This window comes from Lepus europaeus, chromosome 7 (assembly GCF_033115175.1).
Source record: "Lepus europaeus isolate LE1 chromosome 7, mLepTim1.pri, whole genome shotgun sequence".
NCBI lineage: Eukaryota > Metazoa > Chordata > Mammalia > Lagomorpha > Leporidae > Lepus > Lepus europaeus.
Window position 1 is genome coordinate 12,624,928 of NC_084833.1, and position 18,653 is coordinate 12,643,580.

General features: G+C 43.7%; 1 protein-coding gene across 2 annotated transcripts; it reads right to left on the reverse strand.

Moving 5' to 3' along the window:
- Window positions 1–7,311: 7,311 nt before the first annotated feature.
- On the reverse strand, window positions 7,312–17,462 carry FAM111A (FAM111 trypsin like peptidase A). Of its 2 annotated transcripts, none has more exons than XM_062196083.1 (3): window positions 17,158–17,462; window positions 12,873–12,983; window positions 7,312–10,110 (listed from the first exon to the last, which is right to left on the reverse strand). In XM_062196083.1, the coding sequence occupies exons 2-3, from the start codon at window positions 12,951–12,953 to the stop codon at window positions 8,362–8,364; spliced, it is 1,830 nt and encodes a 609-aa protein (XP_062052067.1). In that variant the 5' UTR covers window positions 12,954–12,983; window positions 17,158–17,462; the 3' UTR covers window positions 7,312–8,361. The 2 variants fall into 2 exon arrangements, with proteins under 2 accessions (XP_062052067.1, XP_062052068.1); XM_062196084.1 differs by lacking the exon at window positions 17,158–17,462 and adding an exon at window positions 16,733–17,118.
- Window positions 17,463–18,653: the final 1,191 nt, after the last annotated feature.

The window sequence follows — 18,653 nt, forward strand, 5'->3', positions numbered from 1 at the left end:
AGTGGTATGGATGCTACCCTAGTCCCCAGACTTTCCCCTCTCTCCAATCTGAACTAAAGCCTTCACTTTCCTAGGTACCTCTCGCACTAAATAAAAGCCTAAAACATACGATGCTGCCTCGTTTATCCATGCCGGTATTTAGAAGTCTTCTCTAAATATTAGGCAAGAACCCTCTCGGGCTTATTAATATTGGGGATTTAGTAATAAGCCCATGGTGAAATCATATGGCACCCCAAATTCTTGTAGCACAAGTGGCACCCAGATAGAACTTCTGAGGAACTTTAAGGGGCCATATTTTTATATAAATTTTAAGGGGTCATGTCCGATTTCAAGTGTACTTTCTTCTTCATAGGGCTTTATGCAAGTTCAGTAATTTATTTTAATTTGCAATGAGACATTCTGGTATGCCCCTGATTGAGTGGGCCTCCAATTTTCCACTGGGTTTATTTCACTTCATCTGAAAGGCATGAGAACTAGGCCTCCAATGAGTTTGTTACTTCTTGCCCGCCCAGCTTGACTAACATAATGTCATTGATAGTGGATAGATATGATGGTCTGAAGGAAGCAGGCCTTTTCTGTCTGTACTGTAACAAAAGGAAGACTATATTTAATAGAATGCTGGAGCAAAGCTAAAATACATACCTTATTGGATGTTCTATCGAAGTTGCACTGTTCACCAATCCCCTTTTCTGATAGCCACAGAAAACAATATATTTATCCAATCAATGGCCGTGTAGCACATACCCAAGTCAGGGCTCATTTGCTCTAGCAAAGTAACTGCATCTGGCTTGGTGGCTGCAATTGGGCTGCCAGTCAGTTGACTTTGTGGTCAGCAATTGTCATTCTCTATGACTTAGGAGGTTTCTGCATGGATCAGGCTGAGAGGAAATGCATACATAGCAGGGATCACCATTCCTGTATCCTCTGGGTGCTTAAGGATAGCACTAATTTTCTTGCCCTTCTCCTACCTGAGTAAGTCAATGCAAAGAGAAATAGAGTTCATGAAATACTTATAGTGCTCATGAGACTACAAACTGGAACTCTGAATTTGATATGGCACAGGGTAGAAGTAAACAGCTGAGCTGGAACCCTTAGAGGGCTACACTGTAGAAGTGGAACTGATTTGAGGCAGACCAGAGCCTTAACATTTTGTAACTAGGTCTCAGGTCAGTTTGTCCCTGACTGGATTAAAGTGATCTGATTTCATGTGGTACCCGATGCTAGGGTCAACCCTCCCTGGGAGAGAAGACAACATCCATGTGGTGAAGTAAAGAACAAAGTGTCCCCTAGGAAGATACTTGCCACTTTTGTAGAACTAAGATAATGCTAGACTGATTGAGCTCTAGGATATACCATTTTCAGTTGGCTACCAAGGCCTTTTATGTCCTTCCTTTGTTAGTCAATGAATGGCAGTTGAGCCATCCCCAAAAGGGGACGCCAGATGGAAGAAGCCTCCTCAGGTGCAGTGATGTTTGCTACAGAATTCCTGGTTAAACATGCCTGCCTTTGTTCAGGAGTGCACTTGGTGGCTGCCTCAGGCAGGTGGCGACGTGGTACTAGGACATAGCATCTTGAAGTCCTCTGCCTTTCAGTCTTTAACCACAGAGGGGCTTTCCCATTCTCCTTTGGGAACTCTATAATGTGATAACCAGATTACCTACAGGGGACAGGGGAATGGGCTGGGGGGATGACTTGGATGCTTCAGAGCTTACTCTGATGATCACATTGTATTGTATTTTTTTGGCCAGGGATATCTCCCTGGGGAGGATATGCAGTGTAGGGGAAAGGTCCAATCACATGCTGGTAGATACCTGGAGAAAGAAGTGAATTGCAGTAAAGGACTGTAAGCTTGTTCTCCACCAACAACTCTAACATGATGCCCGGCACACACCTCAATATTGGCGAAGTCGTCAATGCCATGCTGGCAAGTTCTCTCTCCTGATATCCACCTTCCCACACTATTCCATTCACTTCCTCTCCCTTTTCTCTATTTCTCTGGCCAATTAGCTTGTGACCGCCTGAATGGCACTAAATATACATTTACTCCCTGATGCATTATTATCATGGTGGGAGTGTTCCTGACCACATGCTTCCTTCCTCCTCAAGGAAGCTACGTTCCTCAGGGTTATGCCTGTTAGGACTTTCACTGTGCTTTGGCTAACTCCCAACCCCAGCTCCACCTCATATCCTCTTAAATAAAAAGTTTTCCTTCTCTGCTCAGCCTGACACTTCAATTCCCGAGACTCCCAGATGACCATACCATAGAGCAGAGACGCAGACTGCCTTTCTGCTCACTGATTCCCACATCTTACCTTGCAGCAAATGCTTGAGGTTTTGTGGAGGAAAAGAAGGGGACTCTGAAGATCCAGAGACCTTGTTGCTGGCAAATGAGTGACTCGGTGGCCAAGTTTGGCTCTGGCTGAGTAAGACGGGAGAAAGGGGGTGAATTTCCATAAGGTAGTCACCTTGAAAACTGATAGACTTCTTTCTCCCAGCCATGGGACTGCTGTGCCAACTTCTACACTGTGGGCTTTTTCAGATCCTCATGACTTCTGATACTTTGTCCCCAGGGAAGCCAGGAGACACACTTGGCTTTATTATCCTTGATGACTTAGGATAGACTTCTAGGTCTCAGATGGCTCTAGAGTGTATGTTGTGGCTCCATTCCTGGATCTGGAGCTAGACACCCATGATTTAAAACCTGCTCCCTGGCTCAGGATGACCTTACATCCAGGATATGTAATTATCTCCCTGCAAAACTGACATGACTGTGGCACCCACTTACTGATTGTGGAACAGTTCAAACATGATAGTGAATTCAAATTTCTGGAAAGGCCATAATTGTCAAGTACTAGCTTCCATGTTAAAGTTACTGATGGAAGAAACAATAGAGAATGTAAAGAAATGAAAGCAGGGTAGGGGGGACTCACATTTGCAGTAAGCTACTGATTGCGCCAAACTGTTGATAATGCATGTGGGAAATGATAACAATGTTTTCAGAGATCTAGTCTGGGAGATCTTAGTCTTGATGGTAGAGTTGTGGGTAGAAATGAGACAATAGGAAAGATGTAGATCTGGACTGGGAATTTGGGGCTTGGGATATAAGAATGGTTAGTTTAACACCAGGGTTTGAAAGAACTGTATCCACCCTTTTGATTCGCAGATTTGCGCTCATGAGAGATCTCTGGGCTAGAAATGATAATCGGCTGGCGCCGCAGCTCACTAGGCTAATCCTCCGCCTTGCGGCGCCGGCACACCGGGTTCTAGTCCCGGTCTGGGCACTGATCCTGTCCTGGTTGCCCCTCTTCCAGGCCAGCTCTCTGCTGTGGCCAGGGAGTGCAGTGGAGGATGGCCCAAGTGGTTGGGCCCTGCACCCCATGGGAGACCAGGATAAGCACCTGGCTCCTGCCATTGGATCAGCGCGGTGTGCTGGCCGCAGCGCGCCAGCCGCGGCGGCCATTGGAGGGTGAACCAACGGCAAAAAAAGGAAGACCTTTCTGTCTGTCTCTCTCACTGTCCACTCTGCCTGTCAAAAATTAAAAAAAAAAAAAAGAAATGATAATCATGAAGCCATATGCATAGAAGTGATAGAGATGCTGCTCCAAGAGCTGCAATTGCCAAGTGAATAGGGAGGTGAAAGGATCAAAGACGGGATTCTACAGGAACTTTGACATTTGGGTAGTACAAGAGAAAGTGGAGAGGGGCGGCGCTGTGGCATAGTGAGTAAGGATGCCGCCTGAAGTGCCAGCATTCCATATGGGCGCCGGTTCAAGACCCAGCTGCTTCGCTTCCCATCCAACTCTCTGCTATGGCCTGGGAAAGCAGTAGAAGATGGCCCAGGTCCTTGGGCTTCTGCACCCATGTGGGAGATCCAGAGGAAGCTCCTGGCTCCTGGCTTCGGATTGGCACAGCTCCAGCCATTGTGGTCAACTGGGGAGTGAACCAGTGGATGGAAGACCTTTCTCTCTCTTTCTGCTTCTGCCTCTCTGTAACTCTGACTTTCAAATAAATAAATAAATCTTAAAAAAGAGAGAGAGAGAGAAAGCAGAGAGGGGGTGGTTGAGAGGTGGAAGGAAAATCAAGATGCCATGAAAAACTAAGAATTAAAGACCCTTAAGGACAATGGAAAGGAGGTTGTCAGGGGAGGCAAGGGTTCAGCTGCGAGGGATCATAAGGGGGTATCTTTGGAGAATTGTTCTGTATGTGGGTAGTGGTGGTGACAACAAGAATCTATGCATACCTTAAAACTCACATGACTGTGTACCAACAAAAGATTGTATCTCACTGCACATGAACTAAGAAATACAGAGCTTGTAGAAAATTCACTGAGGCCGGCGCCGTGGCTCAACAGGCTAATCCTCCGCCTTGTGGCACCGGCACACCGGGTTCTAGTCCCGGTCGGGGCTCTGGATTCTGTCCCGGTTGCCCCTCTTCCAGGCCAGCTCTCTGCTGTGGCCAGGGAGTGTAGTGGAGGATGGCCCAAGTACTTGGGCCCTGCACCCCATGGGAGACCAGGATAAGCACCTGGCTCCTGCCATCGGATCAGCGCGGTGTGCTGGCCGCAGCGCGCCAGCCGCGGCGGCCATTGGAGGGTGAACCAACGGCAAAAGGAAGACCCTTCTCTCTGTCTCTCTCTCTCACTGTCCACTCTGCCTGTCTAAAAAATTAAAAAAAAAAAAAAAGAAAATTCACTGAAACATCAGTGGATTTGATGGGAAATAGAGCAGGTTTTTTCTCCCATCTTTAGAATTCCCCAGGGGCCGGCGCTGTGGCGCAGTGGGTTAAAGCCCTGGCCTGAAGTGCCCACATCCCATATGGGCACCGGTTCTAGTTCTGGCTGTTCCTCTTCCGATCCAGCTCTCTGCTGTGGCCTGAGAAAGCAGTGGAAGATGGCCCAAGTCCTTGGGCCCCGGCACCCACGTGGGAGACCCAGAGGAAGCTCTTGGCTCCTGACTTTGGATCAGTGCAGCTTTGGCCGTTGCAACCATTTGTGAAGTGAACCAGTGGATGGAAGACCTCTCTCTCTGTCTCTTTCTCTCTATTTAACTCTTTCAAATAAAATAAAATAAATCTAAAAAAAAAAAAAAGAATTCCCCACCCCCTTCCTCCTCCTTTCTCCCTTATTCATGTAGAACTCCAAAGAATATTAGACCTATTCTCCTTCAGATCATAAATCTCTTAACCTAACCCAAAAAATATTCATCATGGCCAGCGCTGTGGCTCACTAGGCTAATCCTCTGCCTGCAGCACTGGCACCCCGGGTTCTAAGCCCGGTCGGGGTGCCAGATTCTGTCCCAGTTGCTCCTCTTCCAGGCCAGCTCTCTGCTGTGGCCCAGGAAGGCAGTGGAGGATGGCCTAAGTGCTTGGGCCCTGCACCCACATGGGAGACCAGGAGGAAGCACCTGGCTCCTGGCTTCGGATTGGCGCAGTGTGCCGGCCGTAGTGGCCATTTGGGGGATGAACCAACAGAAGGAAGACCTTTTTCTCTTTCTTTCTCATTTTCTAACTCTGCCTGTCCAAAAAAAAAATAATAATAATAATTCATCAAATTGTCTTTCAGAGTTTAAAGGAAAAGGGGGAAAGGGATTGAGAGCACCTTATTTAATCCTGGCAAGGACTTTCCTTATTTTCATCTTGTACTTTGAGAGTCTGTATAGAAGAGTTGGGAGCATGGACTCTGGAGCCAGACTGCCATTCATGCTCCAATTGTCCATCACTGCACAGCTTCATTAATTCCTTTTAATTCCTCCACTTCTGTGTCTCATTTTTCTCCTAAATGAAATGGGTATAATAAAAGTACATACCTCATAGGGCTGATGTGAGGACTTAGAGCCAACATATGTAAGGTACTTAAGCAGAGTGCGTATGCTATGTAATTAAAACAAATTACAGATGTCAAATATCAGAGATTTTTAAGTTATTTGCCAAAAAAAAACACTGAATATATATATATTGTGATATTGTCTTCAGAATTTGATACTCATAATTCTTTGTGGCTGCCTTGAAAGTATATAAGGGGAAGGGAGTGTATCTGAAAGCAGGAGTTTGTCTTTCAGTGTGAAAGATGGATAAGGGTAAAGTGCTGAAATGAATGTTCTAGAAATGAATTGGGGGCAGGAATAAGAAATGAGAGACCATGTTTAAAGCTCTTGTGAGCTCATTTAGGATTCAGATGCAGAACATAAGCAAAACAGAAAAGAAGGATGGTCAAAAGAGAAAGGATTTGTTTTTTATCCTGTATCTAATTTTAATTTGTTTTTAAACTTCATACTTCACTCTGATGGGACAAGGTATTAAACATTGCAGAATATTTCAGATGCACCATAATACCTGGTGATAAGATCTACTTATAGCATAATTTATTTGCAGGACAATAAATGCACAGATAACTTGACATTAGCAATCAGTTGTAAGATAATGTTATGATAACTGCCTCATTACCACCCAGCTAAAAATAATTTACAGTTATGTATGTGTGCACATGTTATATGTGTCATAGGCTAGTTATATGTTGTCATCTTAGTAGGACTACCACTTTCTTATAAAGCTGAGAGCTATTTATTGCAGAACCCTTGCGTTACCATCTGTCAAAGACCAAAATGCCTAAGAAATTTGGAGGGTGGAAACTAAGTGGCAGTCATGATTTCTTGGAAGATCATGGTGGTTGGAGAGGATCTTGTAATATCTCCACAAGGTATCACTTGTATGTTGTATCTGATGTACCAACTTTGCAACTTCTCTGTAATTTAATAATTTGGTGCCATTAGGGTGACAAGATATGGCATCTCCCTGGACTTCTCCACATCAATATCTATTTCTTCCCTTTTCCAATATTTTAGGCTGGCATCTTCTGGCTGTAATCTTAAATTATTCTCTCCTTCTAATCTATCCATACTCACAGAACTCTTATTTCCTAATTAAATATATTCTTCCTATAATGTGTATAGTGGCTCTTCTCCTGTCTGAACCTAGGCTGATACTATGCATGCATATCCTAGACCATTCATGACAGTCCCAACCTCACTTTTAAATTGTTTAATCCACCGAGGAATTCAAGGCATTCGAAAACTATCATGCCTGAAGTCCAAAGCACAAAACCAAAAGCCTGAAAATACCAAACACTGATACGCATGTGGAAATAAGATCTTTTATTCATTGGTCATGCAAATGAAAAATGGTACTGTCAGTTTAGAAGACAGTCTGGCAGATTCTTAAAAAAGCTAAATATAGTCTTACTACACAATCCATCCATTTTTCTTCTAGGTATTTACCCAAGTTGAAAACTTGTGTTCATACAAAAACTTGCACATACATGTTTATAGAAACTTTATTCATAATCACCTAAACTGGAAGCAGCTAAGAGATATTTCAAAAGATTATTGAACAGTTTGTGTTATGATCATATAACCAAATATTAATCAGTGACAAAAGAAAATGAGAAATGAGTTATCAATCCAGAACATGACATGAAGGAACATAAGTTCCTTATCCAAATGAAAGAAGTTGCTTTGAAATGGTAACATACTATGTGATTTCATTTATAAGACATTCTGGAAAAGTAAAAAGCCTAAAGGTTCAGGGGAGGGATAAGTGGGTGAAGCACAGGGGATTTTTAAGGTGGTGAGACTGCCTTGTGTGATACCATAATGGTTGGATACATGACATTGTGCACATGTTAGGATCCACATGACTTTACAGCAGAGTGAACCTTGATGTGTACATCTAAATATTATACGGGGGATATTTGGTAAAGTGCTTGGGACACTGGAATCACATACTGGAGTGCATGAGTTCAAGTCCCAGGTCTCTCCCAATTCCAGCTTTCCTGCTAATGCACACTCTGTGTGGCACCAGGTGACAGTTCAAGCACTATGTCCCTGCCATCCATGTGGGAAGCCCGGATTAAATTCTGTGCTCCTGACTTCAGCCTGAATCAGCCGGAGTTGGTGCAGGTATTTGGGAAGCGAACCAGTGGATACAATTTCTTTCTTTCAAATAAATGAAAATAAACAAATAAAAATTAAAAGTCATTTAGGGGTCAAAGGAAAGAATGCAGGATGTAAGGGAAAAGTTGCTGACCTAAGCAGCTGAGATTGCATGGAGTAAGACTAAAAGCACAGTAAGCATCACGTAATCACTGTATTCTAGTTGATACAAAGTTATTTTTCACTTAATCTACCTCAAAGAATTGTTAGGATTAATACCTTCATGTGCTTAGAAAAATGCCTTCACTTAAGAATCAGTATATAATATGATTATTATTTTTATGAAACTGGCCATTTTGTAATTTAGAAAACCATTTTAATTGCCTATGGAATAAACACTGCAATGACAGTAAATAGACTGAATTCTCACCCATCCTCAATCCTCATCACTCTCCATTTCTACCTCCTGCTGATTTACACATACTTCTTCATACCACTCACTATTATTTGTTTTAATATCAAGGAGGATGGACTTCATAGCAGAGCCAAACTCAATGATACTGGAAATTCCATCTTGGTATTCATAAGCAAAGCCAGCAGTATGCATGGCCACCAGTGAACCATAGGAATCGAACACTGGGGAGCCAGAAGCCCCAAAGTAAAAAGAAGTATCATAGGTAATCACATCTGCATTGTGAGTTATTCCCTGGAAACTTCTCTGAGTGTACATATGGATATACGGCAGACAATATCGGCACTCTTCTGCTTTCCTAGCCTGAATATGTTCCTGACATTTCTTTTCTCGTTCAGCCTGAGGGATCACAGTACAAGCATCAGTAGACTTTTTTTCTCCATCTGGATGGCCAATGATATAAATCAAACCACTAAGGGGTATAGGAGCAATTCCATTATACAGTCCTGCAGGTACCTGTTCGTTTTTCTTCAGTTTCAGGACTGCATAGTCAAGATCAACACCAGATATTTCAAACCAAGGCTCGATGAAAAAGCAGTTCTGTTCTCTCTCATCGGACCTTTCATAACAAAATGTCACCCTTACACTCTGAGCAAGGATGTCCGGCCATTTACTTTGCTCTATCCCATTTCCCACGATGTTACTGATTACATGCCGACAAGTGAAGATATACAGCCCGCTAAAAACAAAGCAGGTGGCAGAACCCTCATTTCCATTGTTGTTATAGAATAGGAACCCAACGGAGTCACTGAGCTGTGAAAGACGTTTGATTAATGTAACTGGAGTAGAGTTTTTTGTCAGTTTACCAAAGTTTGTTCTATGCAATTTAAATAATGTTTTCCCTGTTCTTTTTTCAATTTTTTTCTTGAAGTTTTCTCTGATTTTTTCACTTTCATTTTTCAAACAGGGATACTGATCCACAATTTCTTTTCTCAACACACAGGTGTTTCTTTTCTCTAACTCAGAATTTTGAGGGGTTTTTGCCTCAGGGCCCATTCTTTTCTTAACCTCAACCTGAAAGAGCTTACCCTCTAGTGCATCAACTGGCTGTGTGCTTTCAAAAATGGAGTCCAGATTACCAATGAGCTTCCAAGTGTCACTTTTTAGAAAGGAAAGAAATCTGCTGTCTTTGCACAGAGCATCCTTGATGGTTTCTCCTTTGAAAGCATAGACACAGAGTTTGCAGCCTTCTTTGTGAAGTTCTCCACGGTTAACAAGTCTTCTTTGCTTCTTCCCAATTGCATGAACCCAAAACTTGACACAGTCAGTAGAGGCCTTGTCATGCCGGCCAAATACTTGGCAATCTTCTTTTAGCTTACTTTGGGAAAATGTAATTACCACATGGCTGTTGTCAGGAAAACAACAGAGGGGCATTCCAAGGTTGATGTAGCCCTCAATTGCTTCTGTACCACGCACCAGCAATTCTCCGTCTTTTCGAGTTTCTATCTCTTCCCTGACTGCCTCAAGAGTGTTGAGTGCCTCATACAAGCTATCATTCTCATTGTGTGTGAGCACGTGTTTCATGCTTTTGTTTTTCCTCTGGTTTACAGCCAAGGTAAAGCTAATGGTCTTCTTTTTGGGTGTGGTCTGGTCTCCTCCAACTTTCTTAGGTGAATGGAATTGTTGAGTTGTGGCGTTGCTTATATCATTTAGATGTTTTTTGGATTTTACCTTCATTTGAGGAACACTGGTATCATTCTGTTCTTTAGGCACCTAAAAAGAAATGTTAGATACTTTAAACTTCTGAGTGCAACCTTAGTCTTTGTTTCTCTTTTTGTCATATGAAATTCACAGAAATTCTATTGGAAACTCAGGTCTAATCTTAAATTAGAATAAAATTAAATTTGACATGACATCCAAAATATAAGCTGACTTTCCTGCCACATGACTCAGGTAAGCTCTTGAAAATATTACAATAGTGCATTTTTCTAAGAAATATGAGGGAAGAAATACAACTTTTTTCCAGGTGTTTAAAAATCTACCAGCTCTCTTACATTGATATTCCAGGTCTTATCAACTGTTTTCATACATGCATGTAATTTTTACTTTTGTTGACCACAGTGATGGATTGCATTGAAAATTTTGTTCCTAAAACACCAAATTCAGGTAAAATAAGTTACCATGATTTATTATCAGGCATTAAATGTTTGTTTATAAAAATAGAGTTATTTCTGGGATATGCATTTAGCCTAAGGGTTAAGATGCCAGTTAAGGCACCTGCATCCTACATCAGAGTGGCTGGGTCTAATACCTAACTCCAGCTCCTGACTCCAACTTCCGACCAATGCAGATCTTGGGAGACAGCACTGATGGCTTAAGTGACTGGGTTCCTGTTACCCAATTGGAAGATGTGGGTTAAGTTTCCAGCTCTGAGCTTCAGCCTCAGCTCAGCTCTGCCCTGGTCATTGTCAGCATTTGGGGAGTGAACTAGCATATTGAAGTGCTCTCTCTTGGTTTCTATCACTCAAAAGAATAAATAAAAAAATTTAAAATATAGTTATCTCTAATAATAAGTTCCATGATTCACCCAACATCTGTCATGCAAAGAACTCAAGCTATTTCCCTGGTATCTCAATTAATTCACAAAGAAATGAGGAGAAACAAATATGGCCTCTCTGTCTTTTGATGGGCGAATTGAGGCACAGAAAGTTTTTATTATAAGTGCCTTCCAAAGGTCACACATAAGCAATAAGTGATAATGAAATATCAGAAGTCTCACATTTAGTCCAGTATTGTTTCCCACTAAACTATACATTTTTTAGTAAATTTTAATTTATGATTATGCTTTTTATAATTTTTAAGTATTCATTTCATAGAGTATTTTTTAAGTACTAGGGGTGAGGGAGAGCATAGAAATTAAATAAAAATGATTAACCAACTAGCATCCACTGAAAAATTAACAGCATCAGATTTCTACATCTAAAAGGTACATTTACTTCACATGGCAATGGTGTCAACAGACAAGAGTTCGTATGCCAGCAATACCACTAACTGGGAAGGGGAACAACAAGGATTGTGGTGAAGCTTGTGAAAATTAAGCCTAACATCATTGTTATCCAGCACAATGACTGATACACAATAACTTTACCTCTGTTTTCCTTCTTTGTAATAAAGCTAATATTCTGGGTCAAAAAATAGAAGGAATACAGGGGAAAATAAAAGGGAAATGAATTTATTCTGACCATGCATACAAACAAACTTTCAAAAAGCATCACTTTACATCATGTTGTCAGAAAGAAACATCCTTGTCATACACTCCGCAGCAGTCTGTGTTGAGACTTCAGCTACCCAAAGGATTCTCAGGAAGATAGAGACTCTCTATTGTTATTAATTCAGGGAGTAGTTCAGAGGAAAACAGATAGAGGCTCATCTTGGATTTCATAGACATGTGGATGTTCTGGTTTTCTAGAACCAGGACAAGATAAAACAAGTTAAAAGTTTTTAAGGTACATTCTCAGATGCCTACCAATATTCTTCCTGATAAATTCAAGGAGCATTTTAAACTCAGGAAATAATACAATGGTTGGATATGATAATGGAGTTCACATAGTAGAAACAGTCCTGACTTCATGTTAATAAATTTAAGATCAAGTCTTCATTCTTGTCTTAAGCGGTACTCCCATCTTTTTTCTCCTCCTTCTAAACAAATTGGGGATCATAACATCCTCCCTGCCTACTTCAAAGGGTTATCATAAGGACAAATATATAACAAAATTATTTTGCTAGCTACAAAGCACAACACAGATGTAAGTTACCATTATGATTAAATATATCGGGGCCAGTGCTGTGGCGTAGTGGGTTAATGCCCTGGCCTGAAGCGCTGGCATGCCATATGGGCACCGGTTCAAGTCCTGGTTGCTCTTCTTCTGATCCAGCTCTCTGCTATGGCCTGGGAAAGCAGTAGAAGATGGCCCAAGTGCTTGGGCCCCTGCACCTGTATGGGAGACCCAGAAGAAGCTCCTTGGCTTCTGCTTCGGATCGGCGCAGTTCCAGCCATTGTGGCCAATTGGGGAGTGAACCAGCAGATGGAAGACCTCTCTCTCTCTCTCTCTCTGCCTCTCTTCTCTCTCTGTGTAACTCTGACTTTCAAATAAATACATAAATCTTTAAAAAATGATTAAATATATCAGCTCTACTTGGAATGGTATACATTTTTGTGATATATAATAGTATTAATTTTGTGGTTTTCTTTCCCATAGTTTACTGTAACACATGATGCTTGACATCACGTTTTCATTGTTGATTAGGAAGTGTCACAACAGCCTTTTATTAAAGATTACTCTGATATGGTCAGGATTTATATTGTTACTCCTTTCCCCACCAGTACCCCCAAATTAGAAAGAAAAAAATGGGTAAGAAAGATTCTAACTTCTGTAATATTCCCAACACACACAAGGGTTATTTCTTCACAGGAAGAACTATGAAACTCAGTGCCAAAGATGGCTAAATATAATACAAGCATAGTGTAGACATACCTGCTGAAGATAGTCAACAATTTTCCTATTCTTCGTACAGTTGAACGGGCTCTTCTGTGACTTACGCTTCCTAGAGCTCATGATGGCCTTGAAGATGATTAGATGTTTCCACTGAAACACAAATTTCAAAAAAGTTCATGTTATAATAGCATCTTCACCTTTGTCATTAGCTCTACAGTGGAAAAAAATGAACTTGGATCCTATATGCCATCTTACCCCTGCAGCTCTAGCCTCCCTCTCCCTGGAGACATTAACAGAGTAAGTAGGTAGTTTATTTACCAACTACAATCCCCTCAACAACAGAAACTCTCTTTCACAGAACACTATATGCCAGGAACTACGCTAACACACTTTATGAAAACTGTCTGCAATTGTCAGCATCTGTAGACACCGTGAAAAGTGGATATGTCTGCATTCTGTAGATGGGAGAAAGTACAGCTTAGAGAAGGGAAGGGATCTGACCACGGCCAGGACCACCCAGCAGAGATGGAATTCAAGTGCAGGTATAAACACTCAACAGAGGATTTTGCAGATGGAGAATTCAAAAGTATGTTCTAGTTACACTGATGTTAAATTCTGATCTCTGTTTAAGATAGGAATGGCAATATTATAAGGAAAAGGAAGCGAGAAGAACTGGGTACCCTGCAAACAAAAACAAATTTGTAATGTTATTTCTTTGCCCAAGATGATAGTTAGGAACTTTAGCTACTGTTTTAGTTTTCTGTCTAAAAAGATATTTGTTCCTCTTCTTTCCTCTGGTGTCTCTGCAGAAAAGAACAAATAATTTCAATAAAATAGTGAAATCTTTAAAAGGGAGAGATACAATGGAAGAGTAAACATCATTGAGGGTACCAGCCATATCTATTGCCAGGGCCTCAACAACATCTAAGAAAATGCCCGGCCCATGGCAGGCCCTCAATAAAGATGCATTTGTAAAGATAGTCCGGCAGTGAGTGGAGTAGGCTTGCAATGGATGACTTCACATTCTATATGCTTTTCCTAAATTACCTCATGTGGTTCTCACAACTCTGTGAGATGGCTTTTATTAGTCCCATTTTACTAGTACATAAGTTGAATATGTGGAATGGTTAAACTTTTACTCAAGGTCACCAAACTCCAGAGAGTATACTTTTGAGGCTTTTTATCATAAACCTTTCAAAACAGAAAAAAACGAGAATGGTATGATGGACTTTTACATACCTATCACGTAGTTAATGAGAGTTCATTTTTTTTTTTCAAATTTACATCATTTTAAAATTTTATTAGATCATTTCAGTTAGAGACATCATGTCACTTTAACTGTAATAATCACTTTTTTTTTTTTTTTTTGACAGGCAGAGTGGATAGTGAGAGAGAGAGACAGAGAGGAAGGTCTTCCTTTTTGCCGTTGGTTCACCCTCCAATGGCCGCTGCGGCCGGCGCATCTCGCTGATCCGAATCCAGGAGCCAGGTGCTTCTCCTGGTCTCCCAAGCACTTGGGCCATCCTCCACTGCCTTCCCAGGCCATAGCAGAGAGCTGGCCTGGAAGAGGGGCAACCAGGACAGAATCCGGCGCCCCAACCGGGACTAGAACCCGGTGTGCCGGCCCCGCGAGGCAGAGGATTAGCCTGTTAAGCCACGGCGCCGGCCATCACTTTCTTTTTAAAAAAATAAGATTTATTTATTTATTTGAAAGTCAGAGTTACACAGAGAGAAAGAGAGGCAGAAAGAGAGAGGTCTTCTATCCACTGGTTCACTCCCCAGTTGCCGCAACGGCTGGAGCTGTGCCAATCTGAAGCCAGGAGCCAGGAGCTTCTTCTGGGTCTTTCATGTGGGTGCAAGGGTCCAAGGATTTGGGCCATCTTCCACTGCTTTCCAGGCCACAGCGGAGAGCTGGATTGGAAGTGGAGCAGCTGGGACTCAAACTGGCACCCAATTGGGATGCTGGCACTGCAGGCAGCAACTTTACCCGCTACACCACAGCGCCAGCCCCAGTTATCACTTTAAATTTCTAAAGTTTACTGATTTAAAAATTATAATACTAACTCATTTACACCAAAATCCAAATGAAGTATATAAATCATACTCAATTGTGTCTTTTTTTTTCCCCCCACAGGCAGAGTTAGACAGTGAGAGAGAGAGACAGAGAGGAAGGTCTTCCTTCTGTTGGTTCACCCCCCCAAATGGTCGCTATGGCCAGCACTGTGCCGATCCAAAGCCAAAAGCCAGGTGCTTCCTCCTGGTCTCCCATGCGGGTGCAGGGCTCAAGCACTTGGGCCATCCTCCACTGCCTTCCTGGGCCAGAGCAGAGAGCTGGACTGGAAGAGGGGCAACCGGGACTAGAACCCTGGGTACCCACGCCACAGGCGGAGGATTAGCCAAGTGAGCCACTGCGCCTGCCTCAACTGTGTCTTTAAAGCTCTTTTTATCCTAGAAGAAAGCATTGATTTGTTGCAGAGAGTAGAGTAGTTGTCTGTAGAAAGTTCACCTCTCCGGTTGCTTCTTCATATTCTTGTCTAACTTATGCTCTAGCCCCTGAATTTCTGGTCAAGTGGAAGTTATATAAAGACTCTGTTTATTTTCTAAATCATTCTGCCACAGAGTGAGAATCCCAGCTCTCTCCTTGACTGTAAATCCCCTCAGCCACTTTGAGTCATCGTTTCCTGTCTGTAAAAGGAGGAAATGATTCTGAATAAGGTAATGCATTTGAAAGTGCTGGCTCTTCAATGTTAGTTCTAACAAGACCATCTGGGTTAAAATATCAGGTTGCTGTCTTTGAGCTTCAGGACCTTGTGTATGTTAACTGATTGTTACCCTGCCTCATATTCTCACCCTAAAACAGGAGCAGAGTTAGAATCAACTTCCATTGTTTTGAAGGTCTAAAAATATATACAAAAATGTAAAGCCCTTATACTAGTGGCTAGAATGCAATAGGTCTCCCAGTAAATATTACTATTGTTACTATCATCAATATCAATACACTTACCACAGTGATACTTTTTAAGCAGCAGAGACCCTGGAAAAACAAAAGTGGTTATATCAAGGAGGAACTAGGTTATACTGCAGGATCCTTGAAGGCAGGAATTTATTACCCAATATTTGAGGATATTTGGGGGCTCCGTGTCTGCTGCTGCTGCTGTTTGAGAAAAAATTCAGGCACTTTAGGAGTGATTAAAAGACACAGATCAAAGAAAGCAAGCAGCACAGGCAGAGAGAAGAACGAATTTTGCAGTCCGTTGGCATGTACTTGAGGAGAGTAAGAGCTTAAGAAAACTTGATCTGCAGCACTCCCTCCTCCTTCGTGCACAGTATCCGGGCTGAACCATGGGATATCACAACGTGAAGTGCCTCTGGCCATCCCACTACACCTTCTGTTTTATACTTGGCGAAGTCAAGCTTTCCCAGACCTCAAGGGCTTGCTTGTCTTCCTATTGGAAAGGGATAAAGCAGTAAAGCCCGCCCCGGGAGGCCTCCTCCAGCCCCCAGACAGCTCCCCAGAAATCAATTCCTCTCTTGCTCTCCTCACCCTCCTTTCCTTGAGCCGCTCCCTCCCTCTCTGGACCTTAAGCCTGGTCTGAGCCCACCACTCCGATCCCTCCCAGCATCCAGTAGGCCAAGGAGCAGCCACTGAAATACAGTTTCCTGCAGCCCGTCCAGGTGGGCGCTGCTTCTGGCCCAGGCCTCTAGGTCCCCAGTTCCGTCGGCCCCCAGCCCGCGCCCACATGCTGGGAATACCCCAGCTCGGCGCGCGCTCCCCGACCCAACGCGCGCCTTTTCCACCGCCAGCACCGGGACTCAAATCCCGCGCCCAGCGCAGGCCCGCTGTTCCGGGAGGAACTCCGCGGAGACGCGGCTGGTCTGGCGGACAGGGGTGGGCTCACCGTAAGCCTGGGTCCGGGGTGGGGATAAGGGTTTGAAAAAAATCCCCCGCCTTATTGTAACTGCTGTTGGATCGACCAGACCAGTTGGTGACTTTCACTTTCGTTCGCGCCAGGACTCTTCCCTCCAAAATCCTAGCCCCTCTCACCCCCATCTCTCCCAGTTCTTTCCTGGTGGGGACCGCCTGGGGAAGAAAACCCTGAGCCGCTTCACCTGCCGGGCCAGCGTGGCCGACAGACTTCATCAGAGCCTCCCTACGAACGTTTACAGAGTTGACAGGACAGGCAAATGAAAGAAGGCAAAGAAATAAGGCAGATGGGCACCGCGCACAGCCTGGTGTGCAGGCTTTCCCATCCCCTCACCACTAGCCTGACTTTTTCCTTCCCCAAAAGTCCAGGCCAGCCCCAGAACCAAAGGGATAATTCACCTTAAGACAGAGTCCGTCCCGAACCGAGCTGTCTCGCTGCTGCACCTGAGGCTTGGGTGGAGCTTCTTCTCCCGCCTTGAGAATCCCGGGCTTCGGAGAACCGAGCCCTCCCCGGGAACCGCGCGACCGGCGCTGGAGGGACCCTGGAGTCACTGGAGACACCAACTCGCCCTCGCGGTCACCAAATGGAGCTGGTGGGAGAGAATGGGTGGAGATGCGTGCTCGCCCCTCTCCCCAATCGCTCCTCTCCGACGCCGCGAGCAGGACCCTGGCCTTCCGTGTCTGCTCTTCTCCGCTGCCCTAGTCCCGAGTGTTGAGTGTTCCAGAAGGTTCCAGGCGGGGTAGGTTGGGCGGAGGTGGGCTGGGCTAGAGAGCGCGCGGGTGTCACAGATGCGGAAGGAGAAGAAAGGAGGATGTTGGTGGCCGGGCTACTGCAGCAGCAGTTCCACCCTGGAGATCAGGGCTGGAGAGAAGGCGCCGAGGCACCAGGCTGGGGAGTTCAGGGTGCCATCTGCTCCAGCCCATGGGGGCGGCTGAGTAGGGAGACGGGGGCTTTGTGTGGGACGTGGCATTCCCAGCCGGTGGGACAGGAGCCACGCCCACTGGGACCACCAGGAAGAACCTGTGGATGCAGGCAGAGTGCATGCCCTTGCCATAACTCAAACTTTGCAAATAGGAGATCGATTATTTAAGGAAACCTAACATGTAACTACACATAAATGAGAACTATTGCACCAAAAAAGCAAAAGCAACATACATGCAAATCATTGTGAACTCTCAGGTATTGGATCTAGTCTACATCAATATAGGATATGTCTGGAAAGAGTAAAATCAGGAGAGACAGCTGGGCTTGGATCACTTCACAGAGAGGTGCTGTGTAATGGCTCATTTGAAGAATAGGAGCTGCTGCTTCCTCACTTGCTGGTTTCAATATTGCTCAAACCTGTATCTCCAGTCTCTATCTGCAGCGCTGTCCTCTCAGCTCCAGATACCAATGTTTTGTTGATGGTTTGACAGCTGCTCTTGGCTCTATCAAAGCATTTCTCCCTCTGTGGTTTCAAAACCACAGTCATAGGATGTACTGTTACTCAGCCTCTCTTCCTGTGCTTTCTCAATCTGATGATGGTGTCATCACTCCCTCACCCCCTCGAGCTGTGACTCTAGGAATCAGCCCCAGCTTCTTCTTCGATCTTTCCTTGGATGCCAGTTACTTAAAAAAAAATCTATGAGACATTTCACACATGCAAAAGCAGCATACAACATACCCCAGTATTTGATAGAGTAATAGGAAACATCCTGTATCTACCATTTAGCTTAAGAAATAGCATCGGACAAATCACTAGAAGCCTTCAATATGTTACTCCTTCATCCCACACCTTTTCTTAATCTTATGGGCAACCACAAATCCTGACCTTTAAAAATATTTATTTATGTATTTGAGAGGTAGAGTTACAGAAAGAGAGAGGGAGGTTTTCTATCCATTGGTTCACTCTCCA

Excerpts from the sequence above, each read along its gene's own strand:
- FAM111A (XM_062196083.1), bottom strand. The coding sequence starts at position 12,953 with ATGAGCTCTAGGAAGCGTAAGTCACAGAAGAGCCCGTTCAACTGTACG. Across the intron at positions 10,111-12,872 it reads TTGTTGACTATCTTCAGCAG|GTGCCTAAAGAACAGAATGA; the intron begins GTATGTCTACAC and ends ATTTCTTTTTAG.